Here is a 512-nt window from a genome sequence, read left to right as displayed (position 1 = left end):
AACATGAACACAGAGAGGTGATTTCTATTTAAATCTGAGGTTTTATTAAAGCCATTTTAAATTGAATATCAGGATTTATTCTGAAACAAAAGCAAGCAGAATGTCAGAAAGCTGTCTGAAGATAAAAAGTCATGATTGAGCTGAAATCTGAGAGCAGAGGAGACGTGTAGCTTCACCCAGACCTCCATGAGTGAAGCAGCATCATGAAGTTGTGCTGAAGTTCTACTCTGAGCAGCTGTCAGGGTCCAGGCTTTGAGTGACAGGACTCTGTCCACTCTGATTGGCCTCACAGCTGACTGAGCCCGCCTTCCTCCACTGGTCTGCAGGGAGGCTCAGGGTGCTGCTCCAGCTGTAGAGGCCGTCCCTCCCCAGGACCTCCAGGCTGTTTGACACGTCTGAGGACCTGCTGCTGCCCCCCACCTTCCAGCCCAGCCTCCAGCTTGAGGGGAAGCCCCCTTGGGCCAGACACACCAGAGTGACACTGCTCTGCTGCTGCTGCTGCTCTTTGGAGG

At 51.8% G+C, this 512-nt stretch overlaps 1 gene segment (V, D, J or C); it reads right to left on the bottom strand.

Annotated features, from left to right (window-relative positions):
• Window positions 1-58: 58 nt before the first annotated feature.
• Window positions 59-503, bottom strand: LOC106512186 (Ig kappa-b4 chain C region-like; the record flags this gene model as incomplete). The annotated part of the segment is given in 1 exon segment: window positions 59-503. A coding segment is annotated over 1 exon segment (281 nt), but the record flags the coding sequence as incomplete, so codon positions are not given.
• Between the last annotated feature and the right edge of the window lie 9 nt (window positions 504-512).

The sequence above is a fragment of the Austrofundulus limnaeus genome, unplaced genomic scaffold, assembly GCF_001266775.1.
Source record: "Austrofundulus limnaeus strain Quisiro unplaced genomic scaffold, Austrofundulus_limnaeus-1.0 Scaffold4671, whole genome shotgun sequence".
In the NCBI taxonomy this organism is placed as follows: domain Eukaryota; kingdom Metazoa; phylum Chordata; class Actinopteri; order Cyprinodontiformes; family Rivulidae; genus Austrofundulus; species Austrofundulus limnaeus.
The sequence above is the reverse complement of the archived record's forward strand: the minus strand, read 5'-3'. Positions and strand labels throughout refer to the sequence as shown.